General features: G+C 55.1%; 1 protein-coding gene across 5 annotated transcripts in view; it reads left to right on the top strand.

Annotated features, from left to right (window-relative positions):
- Positions 1–26533, top strand: part of TRIOBP (TRIO and F-actin binding protein) — a 59029-nt gene that overhangs the window by 25858 nt on the left and 6638 nt on the right. Inside the window, exons 10-18 of one of the 5 annotated variants that reach the window (XM_042247714.1) lie at positions 1664–1741; positions 4131–4268; positions 13627–13683; positions 16431–16499; positions 16624–16713; positions 17104–17213; positions 18837–19362; positions 20007–20117; positions 25673–25820. In XM_042247714.1, coding sequence (XP_042103648.1) covers positions 1664–1741; positions 4131–4268; positions 13627–13683; positions 16431–16499; positions 16624–16713; positions 17104–17213; positions 18837–19362; positions 20007–20117; positions 25673–25820 — 1327 coding nt within the window. Of the gene's footprint in view, positions 1–1663; positions 1742–4130; positions 4269–8613; positions 8773–13626; positions 13684–16430; positions 16500–16623; positions 16714–17103; positions 17214–18836; positions 19363–20006; positions 20118–20673; positions 21617–25672; positions 25821–26533 lie in introns of those variants that run through there. The other 4 variants (XM_042247711.1, XM_042247713.1, XM_027968088.2 and 1 more) reach the window with 4 other exon arrangements.

Here is a 26533-nt window from a genome sequence, read left to right on the forward strand (position 1 = left end):
CCAGGCTCTAGAGCCCAAGCCCAGTAGTTGTGGTGCACGGGCTTAGTTGCTCTGCAGCATGCGGGATCTCCCTAGATCAGGGATCGGGTCCACGTCTCTTGCATTGGCAGTAGATTCTTTACCCTTGAGCCACCAGGGAAGCCCTCCCTATATACATATATTCATATTCTTTTCCATTCTGGCTTATCAAAAGATCTTCAATACAGTTTTTCTTGTGTTATACAGTAGGACTTTGTTGTTTATTCTATACACAATAATTTGCCTCTGCTAATTCCAAACTGCCAATCCTGCCCTCCCCACCTCCCTCTCCCCTTGGCAACCACAGATCATGCCAGTGAGCCTGTTTCTGTTTTACAGATATGTTCATTTGTGTCATGCTTTAGATTCCACACATAATAGCATAATATCATGTATTATCTGTCTTTCTCTTTCTGACCTACTTCGCCTAGTATGATAATGACTAGTTCTATCCACGTTGCTGTAAGTGGTGTTATTTCATTCTTTTTTAATGGCTGAGTAATATTCCATTGGAGAAGGCACTGGCACCCCACTCCAGTACTCTTGCCTGGAAAATCCCATGGATGGAGGAGCCTGGTGGGCTGCGGTCCATGGGGTCGCTAAGAGTCGGACACGACTGAGCAACTTCACTTTCTTTTTTCACTTTCATGCGTTGGAGAAGGCAATGGCAACCCACTCCAGTGCTCTTGCCTGGAGAATCCCAGGAACGGCAGAGCCTGGTGGGCTGCCGTCTATGGGTTCGCACAGAGTCGGACACGACTGAAGCGACTTAGCAGCAATATTCCATTGTGTGTATGTACGTGTATGTTCCTTGTTCAAGTCTCGGATCAGGGGCCCTGTCTGAGATGCTTTTCCTAAATACTCACCCCACCCCTGGGTTGGTGATGTTTCCTTTCTGGGCTTGGTCGTTCTGCTACTCTTCACTGGGTCATGCTCAGTTGTTGCCATCTTCCCTTAAAAAACATGAGCTCCTTGCAGGCAGGAGCTGCACCTACTTTATCTCCATACCTCCAGCCCCTAGCCCAGGGCCTGACACAAAGGAGGAGCTCAGCTCAGTGGCTGGTTGACCAGTGGATATATGGATGCTTGAGGGCCTACAAGAAACACGTGGAGGGTGGGTAGGTCAGGGGGTAGATGATGAATAAATGATGGATGACAGATGTGTGAAAGGGTAACGGATAAATGATATGTGCTGGACAAATGAGAAAGAGATGTCAGATGGATGACAGGTGGGTGGGTGGTTGGATGGATGGGTGATAAATGGAACAGATGATGGGTTCAGGATAGACATCGCATGGATGGGTCAATGTTGTAGAATATGCATGATGGATGGTGAATGAATGTTGGCAGATGGGTAGATGGATGTTGGATGGATTAAGGAAAGATACACAGATATAGGATGGATGAATAGATGATGAGTTAATTGAGGATGGATATATTGGGATAACAGATGTTGGATAGATGAGTAGGTAGATGATGTAGAATAGATTTTGGTTGGTGGATGGATATATGGACCAATTGATGTTGGATTCTAGATGGACGTTAGATGGATGGATGATGAATGGATGGATAAGAAGTTGGATAGATGGATAGAACCTGGGAAGGGAAATACCATAATCACAGCTGTGTTCTTTCTTATCTCCAGTTCCAATCAAAGGAGCCTGAGGAATCAGAACGAAGCAGAGGCCAAGACTCACTGACTGATCAGAAGCAGGCCGACTCGGTAGTTGGGTCATTGGGTCATGGGTGTGGGTCATAGGGAGGGGAAGGGAAGGGAAATCAGGTAGGAGGTGGGCTGAGGTCCTGAGATGAGCTCTGGAGTCATCCAGACCAAGGCTGGCTCTGTCCTGGGGTCACTGAGAAGAGGGGCACTAGAGGAGCTGGGCAGCAGGGCTACCTTCTGGCTTGGAGATCTGGGTGGGTGGACAGTCCTGGGGTCAGAAGCCCAGGCCTCTGCTTTCAACTTGCTAGGATGCCCTGAAAAGGTCACTGCCCTTCCCTGGGCAAATGGCAGTTTGACTCTGATAGTCTCGGAAGGCAAGGTCCTCCTGGGTCTGGAGGGCTGGCCACCCTGGGAGAAAGGGTAGGCTCCCAGGAGCTGGAGCCAGAGAGGCACTGAGGAGGGCCAGGGAGGTGCAGAAGTCAGCTGGGCCTGGAGGATCTCCAGGGTCCTGGGCGGGAGAGATGTATGCAAGTGGTGGGACCCGCCAAGGCTGCTGGGAAGCCTGGCTGCAGCTGGAGCACACGCTCTGCCCCGCCCCTCCCCACGACCTGCCAAACAGACTGTTCTCATCACCCTCAGCCTCCAGAGCGGTGAGGTCAGAGCCGAGGGCCTGGGGCAGGGGGAGGCGGGAGAGGGAGACCAGGCTGCTTGGGGCCAATGCTTCTCTAATCCTGTTGTTCTGCTGTTTCTCATGCTGCCTCCTGAAAAGCCGGGTGTGACGGGGTGAGGGGTTGTCTGTCTGGCCTTGCTCCTCGCCTGAGCTGGGGGGATTCTGCCCGACCTGAGGGGCTGTCTGTCTGGCCTTGCTCCTAGCCTGAGCTGGGGGGATTCTGCCCGACCTCTGACTGTTGGGCAGAGGAGGAAACAAGGGGCAGGGTAGTCATCCTAGATCATATAGCCCACCGGTGGCGGGGCTCAAATTAGGACCTGGGACTCAGAACCCCTCACCCAGGCCTCTCCCTGCTCCCCCCGCAACACCGCTTCCCAGCTCTGCCCTGATTGTCTTCGTGGCCTCGCAGAGTAGAGGCAGCATGCTAACTGCTGAGTGGGCCGTCTGTGAAATGGGAGGTGATGGCGACTGGTCACTAAAGGTGCTTCCAGTTCTCCCAGGGACTCTGGCAGCTTTGCTCTTCCTCTTTCTGTGTTATTTCTTCACATTTCCTGGGGCCAGGGTTTTGCGAACAAAGAGGAAATAGAAATACAGGGGTCCCCCTCGAGGCTCCATGAAATGGGCCTGCCCCAGCAACCCAGAAAACCTCTCAGTCCACCCCCAGGAAGCGTAGACTGGACAGAATGACGACTGCGTCATTCATTCATTCATTCACTCACACACTTAGTGAGCACCTTCTGTATGCCTGGGTGTAGGCCAGAGGTGAGCTGGAGTGCCATTATGGAGCCCATGGTCTAGTGGTCAGGGCTGTGACGGGGATGTGGTGCAGGGTCGGGGCCGTCCTTACCCCCAGCATCCTTTGGACCTGTGCTTTGATGCTTCATGTCCCACATCCAGAGAATCTCTGGATGCTGGGGACTTGGGTCACCTGGGTTCTGTCCTGCCTGTGCCAGTAACCTCCTCTGTGACTTTGGGCAAATGCCTCTGCTTCATGGAGGCCTCATTTTCCCCAACAAGTGAAGGTGAAAGTCGTTCACTCGTGTCCAACTCTATACAGTCCATGGAATTCTCCAGGCCAGAATACTGGAATGGGTAGCCATTCCCTTCTCCAGGGGATCTTCCCAACCCAGCGATCGAACCCAGGTCTCCTGCATTGCTGGTGGATTCTTTATCAGCTGAGCCACCAGGGAATCCCCAAACAAGGATGACTCCAAAGAGGGTGCACTTGGGGGCTCTGCTGGATACGACTGTAGATGTCTGGGACTCATTCCTCTTACAAAGCTGAGGAGAGTAGGCAGACGGGGGACTCGGGATTAGGGGACACTTGGGTGACCCCTTGGCTCCAGAGGATTGTTGCCATGGGGAAGAGGGACCCAGAGTTTTTCCATCTTTAGATATTTCAAGAGAAGCTGGAAATATGTAGTTATGTGTTAACCTCTTGATTATTTAACACTGGAACCTAATGCAAAATAATCTGAAAACCCTATGTGGGCTGAACACACATCTGTGGTCTGCATTCGCCTCCCGCTGGCTCCCTGGGGTCCAACTTGAGGGTGGAGAGGTGCACGTTCCCAAGGGTGCTGAGCCCTCAGAGCCCTGCCAATACCACATGGGTGAGCGAGTTCACAAGCTCTTTTCTCGGCAGTTCTGGGATGGAGGAAGATGGCAACTCTGGGCCTTTGAGGTGGGCGTGGCAGCATGGGCAAGGGAGGCTGTCATCAGGGACTCCCCCATCCCACCAAAGGGACCTGGGGGCCAACACTGGACCCTGTTTGACAGGCAGACAAGAGGCCAGCGGAGGGCAAGGCTGGGAGCCCACTCAAGGGCCGACTGGTGACCTCATGGCGGATGCCCGGGGACCGTCCCACGCTGTTCAATCCGTTCCTGCTGTCTCTGGGGGTCCTCAGGTGGCAAAGGGTAGGCTGGCTCCAGTGGGGTGGGAGGGGCAAGGGTGGGAGAGAGAGGGGGAGGGGAGGGAGGAGGCTGATGTTAGGCAGAGAAAAACCAGTAGGGGCTGAGAGGGAGTGATGTGGGACCCGCACTTGAGAAAGGAGAGCTGGAAGCAGAGCCCTGAGCTCCCGTGGTCTCTACGATGAGGGGCCTGTCCCACCTGCAGGACTGGGCTGGGGCCGCTTTCAGCTTGCAGGGTGAAGGGTGATGGAATAATCCACACAGCTGAAGATCCCAATCAGCATATAGGCCAAGGGGAGCCAGGCTGGGAGGGGGGAAGGGGGAGAGGGAGAGAGGGCCTGTGAGGGGCTCTGGGATTGCAAAGTGTGTCTCAGACCTGGGCCTGAGCCAGTTGCACAAACATCTGGCATTACGTAACCCATCCTCTACCCAGAGAGGGCTGTAAACACTCAGGCCTCTGGTTCGGAGTTTCCTCAAGAGCGAGGAGAGGGGAGGGGAGGCAGCTGAGACTTGCTCTCTCTGGCCCCTGCATTGTGGTGGAGGGAGCAGGCCTGGCCACCTCCAGGGGCCACAGGCTGGCTTGTGGGCTCTCTTCTTTCAGTGACAGGCTGGTTCTTGTACTCTGATAAGCTTGGGGTCTAGCTCTAAGCTGGGCACATTAGATGCTGTAATCAGACAGAGTGTAAACTCAGGGAGGTGAGGTGGACTTGCCCAAGGGTGCATGGCTAGGGTTTAGAGGAGCCAGCCACTTGCTGATTTTCCTCATTTCTTGATGAGAGCATGGCTGCAGCCATACTCACCAAGCCTCAGTTGCCACATCTGTCTAATGGGAAAAAAATATATATATGCTGATGATCAGGGCTGCGGGGAGGACTGGCTCAGAGAGATCAGGATGTACAGAGGTGTGAGGAGGTGGGGTGGGGGGCAGTGTCCAAACACTAACTTTCCCATCTGCTGCTTCTTTTTTAGTATTTAAAAAATATATATCTTGGCTCAGTTTATTTATTTTTGTTTATTTTTTCGCCACATGGCATGTGGGATCTTAGTTCCCCTACTAGGGATCAAACCTCTGCCCCCTGCAGGGGAAGTGTGGAGTCATAACTACTGGACCACTGGGGAAGTCCCCCATCCACTTCTTAAATTTCCTCTCTGCTGCTCTATGGGGGTTAAGGCACAAAGATAACGAAGCAAACGTGGTTATCTAGGCAGGGTGGTATCTTTAAGCCAGGGGCGGGAATTACCTTATCAGCCTAACTAAAGGTCACTAACATACAGTAGTTTCAGCGGGAGGGAGCAGGTAAGTCCTTGGTGGGAGAGAAGGGAAAGAGAAATGGGGAAATGGACTCTGGGATGCTGCTGGTGATGATAACCAGCATTTATTGTGCACCTACTATGTGCTCGGCTCTGTGTTCAGTGAGTGGCACACCTGATTGCATTGAATCCTCACCCTTGGGTGTAACAGGTATGGTTCACATTGTCCATTTCATAGATGAAGGAATGAAACTCACTTGTTCTAGGTCACACATAGGGGAGAGCTAGGATTTGAAGCTTGCTCTAGCCAACCTCAGAGCCCACCCTGTCCCTACCACCTCTGTGCATCCATGTCTCCTTGCAGAGTCCTTGCAGCTCCGAGAGGCTCCGCAGATTTTCCCCATTGGACAGATACGGCAATTGAGGCTCAATGAACTGGCTCAATGAACTCTTCTCTCATCCAGGGATGAGGAAAATCAGGAGCTGAGAGACAGAACTGCTAGTGGAACCATCCAGACAGTTACTCAGAGCAGCTTTAAACATCTCTCAGGCTGGATAATGAAATCAGTCCAAGGTCAAGAGCCAGGAAACCTAAGGCTTGAGTTCTGGTCTCTGCTCCTAACTGGTGTGGCTTTGGGCCATTGTCTCCCTTCTCTGAGCCTCATATTGTTATCCTCAATAGAAGAATGGTCTGAAACTGGATAACCCCAAAGTTTGGTGGCTCTGTTTAAGAAGTCACTCCTGGGTCCCTAAAGCTGTACCATCCCTCTTACCAGGGCAAGCTGCAGTAAGGGAGTCATTGTTGCTTCACTTGTTCATTCACTCACTGGACCAACATTTGTGAAAAACCTGATATGGGCTGAGGCCCTGGGCTTTACCTGATATAGATGAAAACCACTCTTCCTGCCCACAGGGAGCTCACAGTTTGTAAGGATACTGACATAGACCTGGTCAGGACACAGTGTGGTCATCACTTGAGTTGTAGAGTATACAGATGCAGGGAGCTCCAGACAAGGAAATTCTAAGTCTGTGCTGGGGGCACTCTGCCTTCCTTTGGACTGAGACTTGAAGGGTGAGGAGGAATTTTCCAGGCAAACAAACATTTGGAGGGAGGGGAGGGAGAGAGTGAGTGTGTGTGTGTGTTGGGGCATAAGAGGACAGGAAGGGAAGTGTTCCAGACACAGCACAGAACAACATGTGCCAATGGGGAGGCACAGGGGACCTGGCTTATTCTGGGACATCCTGGTGCTTGTGCAGCCCTAGCACGTGAAATGTGTGCGTGTCTAATGATGGACAGCAGGCAGGGGCCATATGATAATGAACACTGACTACAAGAATGCGCCTCTCAGCAGTGGAGAAGTGTTGAAGAACTTTGGGCAGGGGAGTGTTCTAATCACTGTGTTGAGGGTACTGGAAGAGAGTCCTGGGGGGCCAGGAAACCAGCAAGGAGGCTGGTACTGTCAGGTGCCCAGTGCCCATGCCACTGGGCAAGGGTGGTAGCTGAGGTCTTCTGTTTGTTCACTCACTCTCCCAAGGACCAAATAAATACCTGAGTGAGGTACAGGGGTAGGATGAGAACACTGCTCAGCAATGCCAGAAGGCCAGTGTCTAGGAGGACTTATCCATGGTCTCATTTCTCAGGGTGGAGAGAATTCCAGTGGGAAATGCTGGGAAAACTTCAGCTCCCTGGACCTCCACTTCTTTATCTGTGAAATGGGGATAGTAATTATAATCATGACAGAAATAATTTCTGAACCCCAAAGTGAGATGGCAGAATCACTGAGATGGTAGTTATTCTAATCCCCCTATGCCCCTATCTAAGGAGAACTAACTAGGGATAAAGGGGGTGTTCTAGGTGCTTTACTTAAACACTTAATCCTTACAGCAGCCTGTGAGATCATAGCATCATCTCATTTTACAGAAGGTGAAGTTGAGGCACAGAGAGGTTAAGTACTTTGCTTAAGGTAACACAGGGCTTGAGTCACAACGCTCCATAAGCCATTCCATGCACTTAACAACAAATTCCATCACAGTCCCTCCTCAGCAGTAGGCTTAGAGGAGCTCCTGCAGGCAAAGAACCTCTTAAAAACCACCAAGTGCTTTGGGAAAGAGAAACTGTATAGTCCACACCCAAGAACACAAAATGAGGTTCTTAAGCAGAGAAAGACTCCCTGTGAGGAGGGGGCATTTAAATGGGAAGGCCCTATGATTCTAGAACTTACTTTGCGCTTAGATTGTGCTAAGTTGCTTGACTCTTTGTGACGCTATGAACTGTAACCTTTCAGGCTCCTCTGTTCATGGAATTCTCCAGGCAAGAATACTGGAGTGGGTTGCCATGCCCTCCTCCAGGGGATCGTCCCAACCCAGGAATGGAACCCGTGTCTCTTGTGTCTCCTGCGTTGGCAAGCGGGTTCTTTACCACTAGCGCCCACTCTTACTTGTTACGGATCCCCGCCTCTTCTTCCTGTGTGATCTTGGGCAAGTTGGCTCACCTCTCTCAGCCTTCATTTTCTCATTAGTAAAATGGAGGCAAGGACACCCCTTTGTCGGGTCTATGGTTAAGGACGAAAGTCCATTACATAGGTAATAAGCCGGGCTGGGCGAGTGGGACATGCTGAGTTGGTAGTATTGGGTGCTTTGCCCACGTCGTCACCAAATCGAGAGGCAGAGCCCTAATGGACCCATCGCTCCCGTCTGGCGCCTGGCGACTGGGTCGGGGGAACCGTTGCTGGGCGACGAGGGTGCCACACCCCGCAGCCCCCACCCCGCACTCCCGCGCAGCGGCCGGACGGAGTCACCTGCACGCTGGGCCCTTCCTTCCTCCCAGCGCGCCCCCGGGGCCAGAGCCCGGCCCGCCTTCCGCTCTCTCCGCCCCCTCCGCTCCCTCCGCCCCCATCAGCCCCGCCGGGGACCGCCCCCGCTCGCCCGTCCCGTCGCAAGAGGCCCCGCCTCCGGGCCTCTCCCGCCCTCCCATTGGCCCGCCCGCGGCCCCCGCCGCTGTTTGTCCCGGCTACCCCGCCGCCCATTGGCCATTCCGGATCCTCCCAGGAAGTTTGAAAAAAAAAAAAAAGTTTTATGGGCGGATGGAAGGGGCCGGGGCAGCGCCGGGGAAGGGAAGGGCCGGGAGGAGCGGCGGCTGGCGGCCGAGAGGGGCGGCGGCGGCGGCGGCGGCGGGATTCCCGCTCCGCTGAGCCCGGCCCGAGATCCTTTTCCACCTTCCTGCCTCCTGCTCTCGCCGCCCCTGGGTGCCGACATGACGGTGAGTGCTCCCCCCCCACGCCGGGGGTGCAGCCCTTCTGCACCCCCAGGCCGGGAGGAGAGCGACAGCCAGAGCCGGAGCCGCGCCGCTCCCCTCTGGGCAACCCCCTCCTCACTTCCCCGAGGCGCGAAGAGGTCTCGGCCGGAAGAAGGGTGACCCCGGCTGCACGGGCCGGCTGTCCTACCTCACCTTCTCCCGGCCTCACCTTTCCGAGCCAGGAGCCTGGGCAACCCCCACCTAGAGAAGATGGGAACTCTCGCTCTCAGGCACCACCCCCTAACTTTTGCGGGTCCAATCATGGACAGATTCGGGGTGGCCCTTTCCCCTTCTCTTCTCCAGCTCCCCTCAGTGAAAACCTGATCTGATTCCCCCAAGTTGCGCCAGGTCCTTAAGGGTCTCCCAGGGTTCTGGGTGGCGGGAGGAGCGCAGATGGGCCTGGCCTGGGTCTGGGTCTCGCTGGTGCGGGTCTGGGAAGCCTGTCCGCCCTTGTGGGCGCTGGACGCAGGTTGGCTGGGTGAAAAGGGGCCTCTGGAGCCCATCCTGGGACTTCTGAAGTAGCAGGATACCGTGCTTCCTGGACTTGCCACTTCGCAGTGGCTCTGGGACCTTGGGTGGGGCAGGCCAGCGATTGGGAATGAGGAATACGGTGGCAGGGATTTGTCTTTCTCTTGGGGATGAGCCATACCCAACCTCTATCAGTACTTGTACCTTAATTATCATATTGCCTTTCTTAGCTGAGTTCACCGATAGCCCCGTTCCGCAGTGTAATAAACTGAGGCTTGGGGAGGGGCGTCTGTGAGTTGCCAGAGGTTACCCTGAGTGTAAGGGAAGGAGTAGCCCTTTTCCAGGTCATTCTGGCCCCTTGACTGTGATGTTCTGGAAGGGAGGGCAGGACTGCTTTTGGTTTCTGGCAGGCGCCTTAGGGAGTCTCTGACAGCCTGGTGAGGAGAGTTGGGGGGAGTTGAGCAGCGTGGGTGTGTGCAGGGCCCCTGCCTCCTAAGTGCGATGACCTGCTCACTGCCTGGACTTCCTCAGCCTCTGCACATCCTGCCACCTCTCTACTGGCCCTTCCTGTTGTCAGCAGCCTCCCCTCCCCTGTCAGGGAGTAGAGAGGGATGTGGGGGGAGGAGCTGAGTCAGTGTCTTCCACCCCACCCCCCCATCCCCGCCTTAGGCTAGTGGAGAATGGTTGCATTGCCTACGGGGTGCCTGCCAGGCCCTGAAACTGGGTGCTGTCACATTACCAGCTTGATCCCTGCAGGTTGATGGTAACTCCCGGTCTAACTGATGAGGACTCTGATGAGTTCACACTGTAGGTAGTGAACTTACGTGCCCTGGGTGACACGGCCGGCCCTGGCTGAGCCAGAATGTGTAACTTGGTCTGTCCCAGTTTTGTCTCACGATCAGATAAATGTACATAGTTGCCTTTCCTGGGGAAGCACATGCTGAACTTGGGTAAAGCTGCCAGAAGCAACATGTGGGGGCCTGTCCCTGCTGGTGGGAAGAGGCTCCCTGAGGGAAATGACCTCCTGGGACTATAGGACTTTGTCAAATGGAGAGGGATGGGAGGGAAGGTGGGGGTACAGTGTGGACCAAGGCTGGTGGCCGTATTTGGGGAATGAAATGGTGAAAACATAGAAAAAAGGACTTGGGAAGGAGGGCCTTAGAGGCCAGGAAGAGCAGCTTGGGCTTGTTCAGGGGCACTGGGGAGCCATGAAAGGTTATGGAGCAGAGAGGAGGTTCGTAATGACCTTTGACAGTGTTTACCAGATTCACCCTGGCTGCTCTCAGACCTGAGCCCATTCCAGGCTGGTGTCCTGCCCATTGCTTCTTCACATCCTCTTCCTCTCTCCTGGCCCCATCTCCCTGACTTCAACCTCAGAAATCTGAACGAGCAAGTGGCAAAGGTGCTATGAACGTGTAAATGCTTAGAGGCTTCAGGAAGCTGGGCCTGGAGTCAGGCTCTGCTCCACCTCCTTTTGCCTTAGCCGGGTGCAGCCTTGCCCCTGGAGCTTCATCCCCAGCCGCTGCCTGGCATCAAATTATGTACCTGCTCACTTGTTTATTGTCTCCAGAGTTCCACCAGGGCAGAGGCTGCATCTCTTGTTCACCGCTGATTTCCTGGTGTAGAACAGGGCCTGGTTCAAAAAAATAAGAGAGAGATGAAAGAAGGGAAGAAAGAAATTTGTATGAATGTCCCCTGAGTCCTGAGATCTTGGAGAGGGGTGAACAGCGTGTGTCCCTGATGGAGTTGCTTCTGGTCTAGTCTGTGAGGGATAAGTGAGTGGCTTCAGGACAATCACAGATGCCACAGAAGCCCTGGGAAGTCTGGTGTGGTGTGTACTGGGAAAGGCGCCTCAGAGGTGGCAATGAATCCAGGTCTCAAGGCATGAGAAGGGGTTTGCCAGGTGAAGGAGCTGGAGGAGGCCTTGTATTTCAAGCAGAGGACATAGGTGTGTGTGGAGGGCCCCAGTCCTGGTGTGCTGGGGATCAGAGGGGAAGTGTGATGACGTAAAACATGGGGCCCCCTAAGCAGGGGTGAGGCCAGGCTGAGGCTTTCGTTCTGTCCTGAGGCAGCCAGAACTTGTTCTGAAGCCGTCCCTGAGGGTTTGAGGCGGGCCTGTGACACTAGGCCTTTTGGAGTGGGTCCCCTGCCAGAGCGTGCATACAGGGGTCTGTGTCCGTGGTCCAGGCTGGCTTGAGGCAGAGTTGACCTGTGGTCAAAGGAGGGAGGGCTGCTGTAAGGTCCTATTAGTGTTCCGGAAGGAAAAAAAGGGGAAAGGGAGCTTTCTGCAGGTGGAGGGAAGGTATCTGGGGCTGAGGAGCCATGTGTGAAGTTACAAGAGGCAGAGAGTTAGGTTTTCTGACCTTTTGACCTTGGGGGCTTCCCAGGTAACTGCAGGACCTCGCCCGCCAGCAGGTTTAAAAACTCACACTGGTGGCCTCCTCACCCCAAGGTCACCATGCCATCTCATGCCTGATGGTGTGTGTGTGGTATGTGGGTACCAGTATCTCTGTGTGTAGCCCATTCAGTTCTCTCATGGAACTTGGGGGAGGGCAGGAGCCCCCCCCCCCCACAATCATTTGCCGCATCAAACATCCAGGCTTAGGGAGGGGATGTGACTTAGGAAGGTCACTCTGCTTCCCAGGCAGCCCTCGGGGTCCCAACCTATCATTCCTGCCCTTCCTCAGCCCCTGGAAGCCCATGCCTCTCCCAGCCCCAGCTTGGCTGTCTTGATTAGCTGGGTGGTCAGCTGGTTCTTCCCAGGGAGCTCTCCCCAGGTCTGCACAGTGGTGCCAGCTCTGTGGTCCATCCTAAAAAGCCTGGCTCCTCAGCTGCCAGGAGGTGGGGTGGGAACATCCCCCAAAGCACAGGAATTTAGATCAGGGAGGTAGAGGAGGGTGGATATTTAATCAGCAGGTTTCCCCTGGGGTCACAGCATGCCAGGCCCTCACGTCATGGAAGGCCCCTGTCTGCACATGGACCCAGATGACTTGGTGGCCCTGAGCATGGCTATTGGTCTTCAGTCTGAGCTTGGAACCACACTGGGTAGCTTCTGGCCCACGTGGGGAACAGGGCGGGGAAGAAAAGAAAGCAGACAGGGCGTACACACCTGGGGTTTCCCAGGTCTGAGCAGAGCCCGTGTCCCTTCCGTCAGACAGGTCTGCGGGGAGGGGCATGATGCAGGGGTTGGGCCGCCAGCCTGCTGAAATCCAGGGGCCCTGGTCCCAAGGCCATGGCCGGGGATGGCTCAGGAGGTCCAGGCTGCTGGCTCAAGCCCCTCTCAGGCCTCTTCCTCCACTGGAGGAAGAGGAGAATGGGGCTTCCTCGGAGGAAGGCAGGTCAGGCAGGTGGCCAGGTCAGGTGGCTCCAGTTTCCAGGTTTCCAACCGTTGTCACCGTCCACCCCACTGAGCCATGCCACCCGCTCCCTCCACGCAACCAGACACCTTGGCCTGGTGGAGCTGTGATGCAGGTGCTGATAGGTGGGCTCAGAGCCATGGCAACAGGTGGCAGCTTCCTCCCTGCCGGCCAGCTTGGCCCACCAGCGAGCAGGAGCTGAGACGGCCGGGGGACCGGGACTTAGACGAGAGAGAGAGGTCTCCCCAGCAGGCCAGGAGGGTCTGAGGATTGGCCTGGCCAGAGAAAATGCCCAGATGAGCAGTTTTGTCCTCTAGGGGCTAGGCGGGGGGGACCTAGCTCCAGCTCCCTATGGAACATGCTACAGCTGGGAGCCCCCAGACCCCAGGGCAGCACTCGGCAGGTAGGACTTGCCAGAACTGAGGTACCCTCTCTCTAGCCCTTTCAAGAGCTGGGGGGGGGCAGGGGGTCTCAGACCACACCCTGGGCCTGGCTCCATCTTTCAGGGTCTCCAGGAGACGAGGAAGGGCAGGACTGGTTGGACCATGGGAGGGTTAGTGGGTTGGGGGTGGGTAAGATCATTAGGGCATTATCTGCCTGGGCCTCAGGGAGAGGAACTGGACAGTTCGCTCAGCCCTGCTGTCTGGCCTGTCCTCTGAGCTCTGTAAGGGTTCCTTGTTTCAGGCAGAGTTTTCTCCCCGCTCTCTCTCCCTCTCCTCCACACTCAGGTGAGGAAGCAGGCTGGCGGGAGGGGAGCTCGGAGGTCTGTGGTGGACGGCCAGTCACCCAGCCCACCTCTCAGAGGTTGCCGGATGTTCAGGCAAGGGACCAAGGCTGCTTCAGTGGCTGGGAGCCTGCCTGGATTTAGGGGGTTATCTGGGTCCTCAACCCTCCTCCCTGGCTTCCCAGGACTCTTATAGGACTTAGAGCAGGTAGGATGAGCCCCTTTGGTTCTCGCTGGGCCTGACTCACCTGCAACCCCCTCTCCCCATAGCCCGATCTGCTAAACTTCAAGAAGGGATGGATGTCTATCTTGGATGAGCCTGGAGAGGTAGGAGGGCTGCGGTGGGGTGGGGTGAGGTGCGGGGTAGGGGGTGGGAAGTGGGGTTGCTGCAGGGCCCTGTAGGGTCCTGGGGGCTGCCCAGGTGGCTGAGCAGCTTCCCTGGCCTGTCCAGCCATTTAGAGACCCTGGCTTCTGGGTGGAGGGGTTAGAGGGTGAGGGCCAGAGTGGGAACCCTGAGGGGGATGTTTCTTGTCCTGCTGGAAAGAAGGCCTTGGGCTGTGAGGTGGGAGGCCAGAGGCTGCTAGTCATCTCAGCTTTGTGAAGCAGCCTGCAGTATGTAAAGGTCACCAGGATGGCGGCCTCTTGGCCCTTCATGCCCTGCACCCCATTCTGTCTCCTCACTAAGAGCCCCTTGGCCCTCCCACCTCTTGATGACCATGGCTGGGTATCTGAGGGTCTGGAATGGAAGGGTTCGCAGAGATCATCCAGCCTGAGATGTATACAGATTCCCAAAGGCTCGGCCATGCAGCAGCTCCCCCCAACCCTGGGTCGGGGGCTCAGAGGACATTCCTTGAAGTCTCACCAACCAGGGGCCCCATTGAGTGAGTCACAGCTTCTTCCAGCCTCAGTGGCCTCATCTGTGAAATGGGCATGCTGGGTAGTGAGAATTCTTTCCAGGCTGGATAACAGAGTCACAGAGGTCAAGCACATAAGATGTTCCACAGAGCCCCCAGTGCCCGCTTGGGCCTCAGCTAATCGCCCTTCCCTTTCTCTACAGTGTGCATCCTTAGAGCCAGAAGGGACAGTAGCTTTTCACCATTCTACCCTTTTGGCTGCCAGGCTGGAGGTGGAGCTGGCCTCCTGCCCACCCGGCCTGGGAGGGGACGTCTCCCTGCCCGGGTCCTGCATGCGCCCGCAGCTTGGGTCTGCATGCAGCCCGCATGCCACGGAGGGCTTGGAGCCAAAGGGAATCTCATTGTATTCCCTACCCACATGTTTTATTCCCTCTAGCCCACAACCTTCTGAACCCGCTGCCTGCTTGCCAGCCCCCTGGTGGCTGGGCTCCAGGCTCACACAACAAGGCCTGGCATCCCGCCAGTGACCCTTCCCAGCCTCCCCACCCAGGGTCTCTGGAGGGCAGAGATTATGAGCCCCACCCAGAACTGGCCATTACTCATTCTCTTTCACAGGGTTTTGGAATGTCCGAGCTGGAAGGGCCCTGGGAGTTCAGCCAGCCCAACCCCTTGGTGCACAGACAGGAGACAGGCCCACAAGAGCTTTGATCTCTTCCAGGCCCAGCAGCACCTTGGGCAAACCCAGGCCTAGAACTTGGGGTGCCTGAGGCCCACAGAGTTCCAGCCAGCTGCCATCCCAGGCAGTCGTAGACCAAGCCTGGAAGGGCCTAAGAGATCTTTTGGCCCTGAACCCCTGCCCCACTTTACAGAGAAACAGTTGTCCTGTATAGCAGCTCAGGTCACTCAGAAGAGCAGCGTGGTTCTAAGAGGGCCAGTCTGTCAGAATAGTCCCCAGCGTCCTGGCGCCTGACCACATGCCAGGTGCCATGAGAGACATTTCGGGGAGGGTTAGGAATTTCTGACCTCACCAGGAGGCTTAGGGACTACTCAGCCCTACTTTACAAGTCAGAAAACTGAAGCTCAGAGAGGTTGAGACACTTGACTAAAGACACACAGCTAGCAAGGGATAAAATAGTTGTTACCCTGGTCTCTTGGATGCTAAAGTCCTATTTCTCATGGGAGGCTAGTGTGGAAAGAAGTAGAAAGTATCATGGCATATCCTTGAAAACTTAACCATCTTCTTGAGGAAAGAAAACCAAGTACTTGAAGTATTAACAATCAGAGCTTGGTGATGCGGGGGAGCTGCGGAGGACCTGGGCTGACCCTGGCAATGGGTGGATCTTGACTGGCATTCCAGTGAGTGGCCAGAAGCCTGGACGTGAGCTGAGCTTGGCACTTTCATATCAGGCTGTTCTGATGCCCCCACCCCTCTCCTATGTGTCCTGCCAACCTAACCCCATCTGCAGCAGAGAGAAGCATTGCAGAAAGGTATCCACATCATAAATGTACAGATAATGCATTCTCATAGCGGCACATATATGTAACCAGCACCTAGGTCAAGAAACAGAATATGACCAGCTCTCAGACACTTCTCCTTGGGCCCCCTTCTGCTCCTGCTCTCTGGGAGACTTGTCCTCGGCTGTTGGGGTGATCGATCCAGGAGTAGCATATGGAAGAAGACTTTTGAAGTCCTGGCCCCTGGCTTGCTAGGCAAATGGCCTTACACAGGTCACAATCCCTTCCTGGACTGCACTGGGCAGGATTTGCATATAGGAGCCTTGATGATCTTGGCCGAAAGGATCAGGAGGCCTATGGAATTATCAACAAATCAGGGAAGGGCTCTCAGAAAGAAAGGGAGGGTGTGGTTAGTGAGGAGAAGGCAACCCATTTCACAGATGCTGCTCCTGAGGCTCAGAGAAGGGATGGAGGGACTAACTACAGATGTGGATTTTGTGATTCTGCACTGTCCTCTGACCCCTGCCCCTCAGCCCAGCTGGTGAGGGTGCCAGGCACCTGCTGCAAGCAGAACAGTTGACCTGGCAGCACCCAAGATGCCTGTGGAATGATGCGCGCGTGCACACACACACACACACACACACTCACACTCATTCCATGCCCCCGACACACACACACACACACACGCACGCGCACACACACACACACACACACACACTCATTCCATGCCCCCGACCCTTACCCACCGCCATCTCTCCTTCGCAGTGGAAGAAGCACTGGTTTGTGCTGACCGACTCAAGCCTCAAGTACTACCGGGATTCCACAGCTGAGGAGGTGAGACAATGAAGTGGGAGGGCTCCTTCCCCCATCAGGTTCCAGGGGACCCCTGGTTGGGGGTCAGGGGGTTCAGGGAGAGATCACTGGAGTCCATGGACCATCATGAGCCCTCCTGCTGCAGGCGGATGAGCTGGATGGCGAGATCGACCTGCGCTCCTGCACGGACGTCACCGAGTACGCCGTGCAGCGCAACTATGGCTTCCAGATCCACGTGAGCCTGCAGGCAGTTGGGGGTGGTATCCCTGGAGGGCCCCCCAGAGGAGGTGTAGGGGTGGAGTGTGGCTCACCAGACTGGCTCCCATCACTCATTTCCCCAGAGACCTTGTCCTCAGAGCCAGTGGGAAGCTCTGCTGCCGACACTGAGCTTGTCTGGGGCAATCCCAGGCATTACTGGCAAGCCGATTCGAATGTTGGAGAGACTGTGGAGGGGACGGGGCTCTTCCGAGGCGAGGAGGGGAGGGTGTTCATCCTTTGCTCACCTCCAGACTCAAGACCTGAGATACCAGCCCCTGGGAGGGAAGGGTACCTCCCTGGGGCCCAGAGTGGGGAGGGAGCAAGGAAGCTGGCCAGGTGGTAACCTACCTGTGGGGTGGACTTGCAGACCAAAGACGCTGTCTATACCTTGTCGGCCATGACCTCGGGCATCCGGAGGAACTGGATCGAGGCTCTGAGGAAGACTGTGCGTCCCACCTCAGCCCCAGATGTCACCAAGTATGTGCTGGGCTGGACCGGGGCCTTTGGGGAGGCGCTTACCATCCCCCCCGCCCTGCATCCTGAGTGGGTAGCCAGTGCTCACCTGAGGGCCCTGGGCCTCAGTTTCTCTGCCAGCAAAATAGGGAGGGGGAGGGGGCAGTGGGTATCTGTGGCACTCATCCAGAAATACCCTGAGGTTTGGAGGTTGACCCTCATCCCACCCTGAAAGGGTGGTGAGAGGCCTCATCTCTTTGGAGAAGTGCCGCTGAGTCCAGGGGCCTGTGAGGTGGCTGATTGTCTGTGTGCCTAGGGGGCTGTGTCTGAGCCTGTGTCAGGGAGAGGGGATGGCTGCTTAGTCTGGGTGGGGACTCACTCCCTGTGGAGGTCGCTGTGGGGAGAGGGGCGGGAGGGTTCAGTGACCTGGTGGTAGAGCCCCCACACAGGATAAGTCCCAGATGTGGGACTTGCCTGGCAGTCCAGTGGTTAGGACTCTGTGCTTCCACTGCAGGGGGCCATGGGTTCTATCCCTGGTGAGGGAGCTAAAAATCTCCCATGCCACGCAGCACGGCCCAAAAGTAAATAAAAATAAATTTAAGTAAGCATCGTTTTAAACAAACAAACAAAAAGCCCAGGTGCCTGTGGGGGTCAAAACTCTGGCTGTTGGGCAACAGAAACTGAAGCGTGGTATTGAGGGGGCACAGAGTGTGTGTCCGCCTGCCCGGCCGCACCCTGGCTGGCAACCTTAGGCCAGTTGCTGTCTAGACTGAGTTTCCTATTCCTCACCTGTCACACCAGGTGTAGTGTGAGGTATGCACAGAGGCGCTTTATAAGCTCTTGCCCACTGTGCAGCTGGGCTATGATTTACTGTATGGGCTTCGCTGCTATAGCAAAGAAACCCCAAGCACAGGTTCATGCAAGGGAGAGGTTTATACTCCAGCCCAGACCTGGTGGGGCCGCTATGCGGCCCCTAGCCCCGAGCCTTGCCTCTGGACCAGAACACTGCTCACATTCTCACGGGTCCAGGCCAGGAGCCAGGCCAGGGCACGCCTGGTCCTTTGAAGGGTGCTGCTTCTCACTGGCACTGGGCAGAGTAGTCACATGGCCACCTGTAGCTGCAAGGGACACTTTGGTTTCTGGCCAGGTGACCACGTACCCAGTGTTGCTATGGAAGAAGAGGGGAGCTGACGGTTGTTATGTGTCTCCACAGTTTGTGCCTGTGCAGCCAGAGGCCACTGTTCACCTCACCTGCAGTGACCCTGGCATCTCCCCTATTCCACTGTGAGCCTCTTGAACCCAGGGCCTTGTCTCCCAGCACTCCCTTCACACTAATGCTGCCACCACTATTCCTTCCTGGTTGCTTGGAACACATTCACTCATCTAGTCCTCACGTCTCTCCTGTAAGAGGCATCGACCCATATTACAGATGAGATGACTGAGGCTTAGAGAGGGTGGCCAGGTTCCCTAGAAGCGGCGGAGCTGGGATGATTCCCAGGATCTGTTAATGATGGAGCAGTTGTTCTCACCTGCTTCCTCCACTGGGGTCTGTCCCCAGGCCCTGACGCACGGGTCACACTCCAGAAGTGCTTGCTTTGGGACCGAACAGGCCAGGTCCCACCTGACGTGGCTCTGCTGGCCCCCTAGGCTCTCGGACTGCAACAAGGAGAACACGCTGCACAGCTACGGCACCCCAAAGGGCTCCCTGAAGGCAGGGGAGCAGCGGGTGGGCTCTGAGGTCATCAGCCGGGGCGGCCCCCGGAAGGCAGACGGGCAGCGGCAGTCGCTGGACTACGTGGAGCTCTCCCCGCTGACTCAGGGCTCCCCGCAGCGGGCCCGCACGCTGGCCCGCGCCCTCGACCGCCCGGCCAAGCAGGAGGAGCTGGAGCGGGACCTGGCCCAACGCTCTGAGGAGCGACGCAAGTGGTTCGAGGCCACGGACAGCCGGGCCGCAGAGACACCGGCAGGCGAGGGTCCGCGCCGGGTCCTGGGCGCCCCCCTGACCGAGGACCAGCAGAGCCGGCTCAGCGAGGAGATTGAGAAGAAGTGGCAGGAGCTGGAGAAGCTGCCCCTTCGGGAGAACAAGCGGGTGCCTCTTACCGCCCTGCTCAACCAAGGCCGCGGGGAGCGCCGGGGGGCCCCGAGCGACAGCCACGAGGCGCTGGAGAAGGAGGTAGGCGGGCACGGCTGCCCTCTGGAAGCCTCCTCACCCCACCAGCGCCCTTAACATCCCTGCACTCATGCTAAAGCATTAGTTCTTGCATACCTACAGTGATTGGGGAGCTCACCCCTGAGCCACTGACACTTCAGATGTCTTGTAAACTGGAGGCTTCTTTCCTGGACCTTGGGGATCTTTTGTTTTTGTTTTTCCCCATCTTTGTTCTATCCTCAGCAATCCCAGAGAAGGGAAGGGGGAAGAGAAGGGAGCAACCATTTATTGAACACCTTTTGCATACCGAGCCTTGTACAAGGCCCTCCTTACTTACACTGGTTCATGCAGTCCTCACCTGGTCACATGGCAGCTTCATGGTCCCATAGGGTATACCGCCTCACTGTTTCACTGATGGGAAACTGAAGCTCCAAGAAGTTTCCTCCCACCTATATAATAGGTAAATATCTGTGACCGTGGTGTTCTGCTCCCAGCCCTATTGAGCCTTCTTCTCTGGGCTAGCGCTCTCCTGGGTCCCTGACCTGGCCATCCAGGAAGTATCTGGAACATCCCCCTTGCTTGTGTGTCCACACCAGGGCCACTTCATCCCGCCAGCTCCATTCCCCCTTCAAGACCCTCACTGACCTTGCCTCCCCCCATCCTCGTAGGTCCAGTCCCTTCGTGCCCAGCTGGAGGCATGGCGTCTCCAAGGGGAGGCTCCTCAGGGTGCACCCAAGTCCCAGGAGGATGGCCACATACCCCCCGGCTACATCTCACAGGTAAGGCCATGGAGCTGTTGTGTTGGGGGGTGGGGACAGGTTTCTGGTTGCCGTGTTTTGAGAAAACAGCTGATATTCTGGGAGCCCTTCCTGTACCAGAGCAGAACCCAGGTGAGGCCTTTGATGTGCACCATCTCACTTAATCTCCCCAGAGGGTGGACATGAGGACTGTGCCCATTTTGCAGACAAGGCCACTGAGCTATGAGAGGGTATGTGACTTGCCTGAGGTCAACTGGCCTGCAGATGTCAGAGGTGGGATTTGAACTTGGGTCCAACTGACTGCAGAGCCCATGCGTGAGCCCCCATGTGACCTTCTGTACTTAGACTCCCTTTCTCTGTACTGCTCTGGGGAAGAGGGGCCTGATGGAGCATGGGACCCCCAGTGGGCAGGCTCCTGGGAAAGTGAAAGTCGCTCAGTTGTGTCTGACTCTTTGCAACCCGCTGGACTATACAGTCCATGGAATTCTCTAGGCCAGAATACTTTAGTGGGTAGCCATTCCCTTCTCCAGGGGATCTTCCCAACCCAGGGATCGAACCCAGGTCTTCCACATTGCAGGCGGATTCTTTACCAGCTGAGCCACCAGGGAAGGCTAGGCCCCTGGGAATCGCTCCCTAAACACTGGGAAATCCTGCCAGGCGGAGGCCCCGCGCAAGGTGGTCTGCAGGACATGGGTGCCTCCAGTGGCCCTCGGGGGACGCACGGCCTGCCTGGGACAGCGACTCTCAGCAAGGGTTGATTTTGTTCCCCTGGGGACATTTGGCCGTGTCCAGAGACACTTTTGATTGTCATGTCTGGGACAACTAGTTCTCCAGAAAAAATACGCGCTGACACACTTATATATGTTTATTGTAAATTTTACTGATATAGAGCATGTTTAGTGTGCAACTTACGAATAAAAAAATACGTCATGCTTCTATTGTGAATTCTATATTGCAAATTGATTTTTCTCAGAGTACTTTTGTTGATTTCTCCAAATGCTCGTATCCACAGCAAACTGACAAATGAGTGTCGTTCTAACATGAATGTTGGTTGGCATTTTTGTGCGTGTGAATGAGTAAGACAGCCAGATATGTGCCTAAACTTTACTTGGTCAATGTCATGAGCAACTTCTTTGCTGAACTGAAGGATACTTTACTGTTGAGACTATTTGAAAATATTCTTTTAAGGACATTTCTTAGGTTTTTGTTCTGTGTACAATGTGGCAGTCAGAGCTAGCGTACATTTTGAAGTTTAATCTGTACTGTGAGCGTTAATAGCTTTTTCTCATCGTTTGGTTAAGTCTGGACAATGAACAAAACAGTAAATCAAGCTCTGATTTGTAATGTTGACCAGTTTCCATGGTGTAAATATTCCTGCAATGGCTGATGTCCCTGAACAGAGTTGGGAAACTGTGCGCCGACCATCATGTGGCATTTCCACCCTGCAGACACAGGACATGTAAATAACCTCAGAGCATAGCTAATAATAAAATGCAGTGAGATAATTAGGAGGTAATGAATCTTGCGTATCAGCTTTGTTTTTTTAACACTTCTTTGTTTTTGGCTGCGTTGGGTGTTAGCTGCTGCTTTCAGTCTCTTCATTGCTGTGTGCCGGCTTCTCTCTTGTTGGAACGCACAGCTTAGCTGTCCCTCAGCATGTAGGATCTTAGTTCCTCTACCAGGGACCAAACCCGTGTTCCCTGCATTGGAAGGCAGATTCCCTGGACTGCCAGGGAAGTCCCTCAGCCTTGTTTTACCTAATTATAAGTTTATATAATTTCTAATAACAGCTATGGTAAATAGCTGCACCACAGAATTCCTAAAAATTTGACAATTGCTGTTCCCCAGCTAGCACACCCTTGCCTGAAGCAAAAAAAAAAAAAAAAAAAGACGGCTGGGGTCCCAGGCTCTGGGCAGGGAAGCCTTCTAGAGGTTCCGAGGGAGTGGGTGTTGGGGCTGAGGTAGGAGGTGGAGGGCTGCTAAGTGTTTATCAAGGAGACTCCCACTGCCAAGCTGAGAAGCTTAGATCACAACCCACACACCTAAGGAGGTTTGGGGTCTGGGACGCGACATCAGGAAGGTGGGGTTAGTGTGCAGAGTCTGGGAGAGGCTGCAGCCATCACTAGCACCCGAGCTAGGACGATGCTGAAGGAGAGGGGAGCGAAGAGGTGGGAGGGGAGCTTCAGGCTGGCCCACTGCCTCGAGGAGGCAGAGAGGAGCTGGCCGGGAGCTGGGGTCGCCATGCAAGGCCAGGGGCCATCTGGGGCTGAGTGGTTCTGGAACATTCAGCTAAAGGGAGACCAGGGCTGAGGGGAGTTGGCAGTGTATTGTGGAGGGTGAGCTTGGGGATCACGTGGGGAGGGGGAAAAGGAGGGCCCAGTTATTGTCAGGGCTCCCTGGAGGCCAGAGGAAGGTGGGGCATCTCTAGATAGGGTGGGGGCCAGCACCACCACCTGAGGCCTCCGGGGACCTCAGAGATGCCTCCCCTACCCACTCCAGAGGGCTTCAGACTGAGCTTGGTGGACCCCTTGGACACCCCAGAGGCTGCCTTTTTTGGGTGGATGAGGTCCATCCACAGTTGTTGGTCCCGGAGCAGCACTGTCTTTGACTATTAGAACCTGCATTAGTTTCCCTTTGCAGGAAGGTTTCTGTCACTAAAATGAAGTTGGAAAAGCAGTGCTCTGACTTCTCAGGGTACAGACGGGGAAACGGAGACCCAGAGAGGAGGCGAGTCCTCCAAGCTGGCAGCAGACCTGTGTCTGCAGTCTTCTCCAGGCGCCCGCTGGGCTCCCCAAGGCTGTCAGCGTTTCATCCTGTTAGATTGGGATGGACAGGGGTAGCAGGTGGAATGGGGGGTGAGAAGGGAATAATGGGGAAACAGCCCAAGACAGGGTAGGGGAGGGTACTGGAAAAGAGGAGCTGAACCATCTGTGTCCCCTCAGGCCCCAGGGGAGGCAGCTGGAAAGTCAGTGGACCCTAGTGAGGTGACAGCGGGGTAGGGATTCCCAAGCCTGATATCTCAGGCCGAGGGGATGCCCCCCTTCCAGCTTCTGGGGTTTGCCACCACAGGACAGCAGCCAGGGGACCTGGGGCTTCAGTGCCTACTGCTGTAGGGGCCACGGGCGCTTCTTTACCTACTTTGATCCACGTCAGTTGTGGCAGCCAACACACTTGGGCCCTCAGAAAGGCAGGTCAGAGGGAGCAGTGCCTGGCCTTCTAGGAGCCCCTCCTCGTGGGCTAGTGCCCACCTCCTGACATCAGCCTCTGGACGCCCTATTGGCTGCCAGGTCTGCCGGCCTGATGTGGCTCTTTAAGAACAGCAGTCCCATCTCCTGTAAGGCTCCTGTCTCTACAGGTGGGTGATCTCTACAATGGATGCTGACTTAGCTCAGGGAGCCTTGCGAGTTGGTCTCATGGGGTCTGTTTTACAGATGAGGAGATTGAGGCTGAGAGAGGCGAACGGGCTTGTTCAGGTTCACTCCGTGGTACAGCCAGGACTAGGACCCAGTCTGTGGAACTCCTAAGGCCATGTTCTATTCCACCTGAGGGGACACACAGAGGACAGGCACAGAGGCTCAGTGAGACAGGTGTCCCCTGCCCACAGTTTGGAACACCTGGATCCCAGAGACCTGGCCCATGCAGCCCCCCAGATGTGGCCGCTGGTGAGGTGGGGGTCATCCTCTGTCCCCAGCTGTGAGGTGCCCTGTGCCTTGGGGGAGGACTCAGCCTCTTATCTGCATTGGGTCTCTTATCTGTGCCCCCCATTTCTCCCTTGGCTCTTCCCCTTCCCTGTTGAATGATCTTAACCATATATTAATCATGTAAGAAATTTGTTTACATTTTCAAAAATAATTTCAAACCAAAGGTTAGAAACAAATGTGTGAACTCTCCTTCCCCTGCCTGCTCCCACCCCCAGGGGTTACCTTGGTTACCTTCTGAGCATGTCTGTATAGTTTTCTGTTGCAGCTGTGATGAATTGCCAGAAACACAAGTAACACACATTAATCATGTCAGTTCTGTAGAAGTCTGACGTGTGTCTCCCCAGGCTATTAATAAAATCCAGGCATCCATGGGATCTCGTTCCTTTCCGTAGGCTCCGGGGAGGCTCCGTCTCCTCACCTTTTCTAGCGTCCAGCAGTCGCCTGCATTCCTTGGCTCATGGCCCCTTCCATCATCTTCAGAACTCATGCAGGAGAGTCCTGTCCTTCTCACTTCCCACTGGGCTCCTGCGTTAGTCCCCTCTCCCTCTCCCTGCTCTCCTGCCTCCTCTTCCACATCCAAGGACCCTGTGATTGCTTTCGGCCCAGAGGATAATCCAGGATAATCTCCCTATTTTAAGGTCAGCTGATTAGCAATCTCTAGTCTCCTGGGCTGTATAAGGTAACACATTTGCTGGTTCTCGGAGTAGGGCGTGGACATCTTTGGAGGGTCATCCACTCTACTTTCCAGGGTAGCCTTCTATACCTTTCTCTGTGTCATTATGCACAGGTACTTAGACCTACAGCTCTTAAGCGTTTTTGGTCCGTGAATGGGGTCACATCACGTGTATCATCAGAAACCAGCTTTCATGACCTAACTTTTGAGACACCTTTCCACAGCAGTCTGCGTGGGCAGCTCTGTCTTTTAACAGCTGCCCGGATCCTTTGTAAAGTGCAATCCCATAACTTATTTAAGGGCTTCCGTGTTAGGTACTTAGCTTGTTTCCAGTTTTTGTCTGTTACCAACCTGGCCACAGGCAATACCCTTGTCTAAGAGTCTTTGTACATGTGTGACTTTCTGTGGGGTCATTCCTAGGAGTGGACCTGCCAGGTTAAAGGGTCATTAAAATTTGATGACACCACCCAGCTGCCCTCCACACACCCAGTTGCAGCTGACTCTCCCAGCAGTGGGTATTATCAGTCATTTAAAAACTTGCCGGTCTTGTCTACACAGCCCCATTTTGTGCTAAGTCATCAATTTCAGTTTGCTTACTCAGCATCTGCCACAAGTCAGGCCTGGCCTAGACCCCAGGGACTCTGAGCTGTATCAGATCTTTGTTTGGGGGTTGGGGGGGCGGAATTTATAATCTGGCAGAAGCAGAGCCTTTAAAAACAGGGGGGAGGCTGACCAGAGTCAGAGCTTGGAGGATATTTAAGCCAAGCTGCAGGCCAAGTGGATTACCCGGGAAGAGAAAGTTGTAAAAGAAAGTTCCAGGCAGTGGGAATAACATGAGCTAAAGCTCAGAGGTGTGAACATGCCATGAGCTGTTTTGTTTTGTTTCTTTTTTAAGTAGCTATAATGTTCCTTGGTTGGGGAGGGCTTAGGTTGAGACCATCAGGGTTGGCAGACACTGGAGCAGGGACTTGCTCTGTGGAATGGGAAGCCCAGAAGGGTTTGAAGCAGAATGACAGGCTGGGGATTGTGGCTGGCAGGGAGCAGGGGCAGATACAGGCTGATGATGCCAGGGTCTTGAGGGGGAGGTGGTGAGGCCTGGACCAGGGCAGGCCTGCCCCTGAGGCTTCTTGCCTCAGGCTGGGAAAGGGGCACTACCTGGGCCATGGGGGCAGCCCCGTGACGGCCTGGCCTCCCACCTGCAGGAGGCGTGTGAGCGCAGCCTGGCAGAGATGGAGTCTTCGCACCAGCAGGTGATGCAGGAGCTACAGCGGCACCACGAGCGGGAGCTGCAGCGGCTGCAGCAGGAGAAGGAGTGGCTTCTGGCTGAGGAGACGGCGGCCACGGCCTCGGGTGAGGATCCCGGGCAGGAGCGGCATAGCAGGGCCCGGCCCCATGAGCCTCCAAGCTGTGGCTCCTCTTGGCTGCAGGTCTTCAAATAAGAGATGAGGGTCTGGTGCCAAACTTGGGGTGAGGAGTCAGGAGCCCCTAGATATGGCATCTAACCCTGCTTGCAAAGGGGAAACTAAGGCAGTAATTGATTTCCCCCTACACACAGACCATGAGTTAGGGTTAGAGTCTTTTCCCTCAAGGGCCTGTGGCTACTGAGAGGTCCACCTCAAGCCACATACACACACACACTGAGCTGCAGTGTGTATTTGTCTTCCACAGCGAAAAATCCGTGCCATGTGCTGGGGAGAGACTGGTCAGCCACAGACCCTGCTCTTGTATGAGTGCCGCCTCACTGGGCCAGTGGGCTGGACCCAGGGGAGAGCAAGGAAAGGTGTCGGCATTTAACCAAACCCTGTTACACACATGAGCAACCTTAGTCCTTGCAGTGCCCCAGGGAGTGAACCCATTTCACAGATGAGGAAACTGGGGCTCAGAAGTTAGCAACTTATCCCAGATGACATAGCTTGGAGGTATCAGAAGATGGAGCTGGAGCACAGAGCACTCTGACTACAAAGCCATGCTCTAAACCCTTCCCTCTGCTCTTCCAAGTCAGAAACAGGTATACCCAAGATTCTGGCCAGTCCTCCCTCTCTGTCCCCTGCAGACCTGCTGTG

This window comes from Ovis aries, chromosome 3, assembly GCF_016772045.2.
Source record: "Ovis aries strain OAR_USU_Benz2616 breed Rambouillet chromosome 3, ARS-UI_Ramb_v3.0, whole genome shotgun sequence".
In the NCBI taxonomy this organism is placed as follows: Eukaryota; Metazoa; Chordata; class Mammalia; order Artiodactyla; family Bovidae; genus Ovis; species Ovis aries.